This window comes from Triticum dicoccoides, chromosome 7A (assembly GCF_002162155.2).
Source record: "Triticum dicoccoides isolate Atlit2015 ecotype Zavitan chromosome 7A, WEW_v2.0, whole genome shotgun sequence".
In the NCBI taxonomy this organism is placed as follows: domain Eukaryota; kingdom Viridiplantae; phylum Streptophyta; class Magnoliopsida; order Poales; family Poaceae; genus Triticum; species Triticum dicoccoides.
Window position 1 is genome coordinate 141,290,076 of NC_041392.1, and position 2,245 is coordinate 141,292,320.

Consider the following 2,245-nt stretch of genomic DNA (forward strand, 5'->3'; position numbering starts at 1 on the left):
TAACAATATTAATTTCATATTTTGAATTTTGATATTTTTTTCTATAAACTTAGTTAAAGTTAACAAAGTTTGACTTTAATCAAATTTTATAGGCGGACTAAAAAGAAAGGGAGAGAGTACTCCAGTTGTGCGGTACAAAGTCTGATTTACATTTTTATTTAGCACGAGAAGATCCAAACACAGGCTCATATATGAACTATTTACACATATATGCACTACGGTACAGTACTAGTTGCACCCAATACACTCTTGGCTAGACGGGCAGCTAGCGGATTTGACTCACTTCACTTGTCGAGACCACTGTGGCGCCGTACTCCTACACGAGCGTGGAGCAGGCGGAGGTGGCGGGGTCGAACAGCGCCGGGAGCAGGTACTTCCTCCCGTGCGCGCCGTGGGCGTTGTAGCTCGCTCCGGTGGCCCCGTCCACCAGCAGCTGGCCGGCGTTCCCGGGGTACGCGCCCTTGCCGTACACCCCCGGGCACGCCGTCGCGGCCTCCAGCGGGGCCTCGCGCTCCCCCTGGTAGAACCCGTCGCCGAACGGGTTGGTCACCGCGCCGGCCACCATGCTCGCCACGTTGATGATGAGCCCGTCCATGCCCACGTCGCCGTTCGGAGCCACCAGCGGCGGCGCCTGGGGCCCGGACGCCGGCTGGTGAAACGGCCACGCGCACTGCCCGGCGCACTGCGTCGCCGGGTTGCCGGCCCACACGTAGGCCGTGCCGGACTTGGCGTCCACGGTCCCGTGCCGGCCGCACCGGCTCATGCAGAAACCCTCCACGCTCACGTCCTGCGCCGTGAGCACCAACGCGATGCCGCCAATCGCGGGCCTCGCCTTCGCCGCCAGCGCCGGGAGCTGGGACAGCTTCAGGCTCTTCCCGAGCGAGCACGCCTCGTCGGAAACCTGGTCGGACAGGACCACCCGTGCGGCCTTGGTGGCTCCGGCGCCGTGCTCGCCGACGGCTGCCGCCTTGGAGAGGTACAGCTGCTGGATGCTGCTCCACCACTGGGATACGGACGGCGCCGGGGAAGCGGGGGGCGCGGCGGAGAGGGAGAGGAGGAAGTCGGAGACGATGGCCTTCTGCGCAGCCGTGAAGCTGCCGTACCAGAGGACGGAGATGGGGATATCGCCGTGCAGCACGGCACCGTTGTGGTACGTGAGTTGGTTCGGCTGGGGCTGAACCAGGAACATGAGCTTCCTCGTGCTCGAGGTAACCGACGCGGCTGCCATGCTTGAGGCGAGCGCCATTAGCGCCAGGAGGAGCAGGTTTCTCTTGGCCATTTGGGGGAGGAGTTTAGATTTGGGAAGAAGGTTTTGCGTACGTGCCCCGTGTCTCGTATGGTTGCTGTTTGTGAGTGTGTGGGGAGCAATGGCAAGCCGGGATCTGTTTATATAGGGGCGCCCAGTGCGAATTGTGAGTGTCGCTGCGCATCTATCTATCTGTCTGTCCTATAAAAGGCGCTACCGCCATTTTAGAGCCCCGCGTGCGCTGTGCTTCTTCAACCGCTCGATTCGTTCCATTTAGCTCACTTTTGCATGCTGGCATGTGGTGAACCGTTAGCCTTTTTTTACATTCACATTTGCTTCATGACTGGCTGTCAAGTGGGCCTCATTAGCCATCTATCCTATAAAAGGCGCTAGGCTACCCGCCATTCTAGAGCTTCGCGTGCGATGTGCTTGTTCGATCCCCTCGATTCGTTCCCTGTAGCTCATTTTTGGCTGCTAGCATATGATGAACCGTTAGTATTTTTTTACATTTACATTTGCTTTATAAATGGTTGTCAGTGAGCCTCACTAGGCATGGTCCAGTGGATCATTTGCCTTTTACCGTCATCGAGGTGTGTGTTGTTCAGGCTAGAGATGGGCCGTTCTAGAAAATATCTGTCCCCACTTCCCATCTCTCTCTCTTCCCTCACTCGCCCTTCCTCCGCGCCGCCGCGTCTCTTTTGATTCACCTTCTCATCTTCGTGGGCGGCCGGTGCAGCAATTCGCGCCGCCGTCCGTCCAGCCTGCTGCTCTCTCATTTTTCTCCTCTCCCAGATCGAGGGTGGTCGGTGCATCATTCATTTGTTTTTTTCCTTTCTTCTTTTTACCCTTTTTTAAAGTTTACAATATTGCAAATAATGTTTTTTTAGAGTACGCCAACGACGTACCATAGCTTTGTAGAAGAGAGAGAGGTTTAATTACAAGATTGTCGTTCGAGGTACGAACACAAAGGACGGGGTATAACTTACACGACACCAGCAC

General features: G+C 56.1%; 1 protein-coding gene across 1 annotated transcript; it reads right to left on the reverse strand.

The window, feature by feature from the left end:
• Positions 1 to 1,389, reverse strand: LOC119328214 (protein PHOSPHATE-INDUCED 1-like). The gene has a single exon (XM_037601232.1). It carries the CDS (start codon positions 1,277 to 1,279, stop codon positions 317 to 319), a length of 963 nt encoding a protein of 320 aa, XP_037457129.1. The 5' UTR covers positions 1,280 to 1,389; the 3' UTR covers positions 1 to 316.
• Positions 1,390 to 2,245: the final 856 nt, after the last annotated feature.

Excerpts from the sequence above, each read along its gene's own strand:
- LOC119328214 (XM_037601232.1), bottom strand. The coding sequence starts at position 1,279 with ATGGCCAAGAGAAACCTGCTCCTCCTGGCGCTAATGGCGCTCGCCTCA.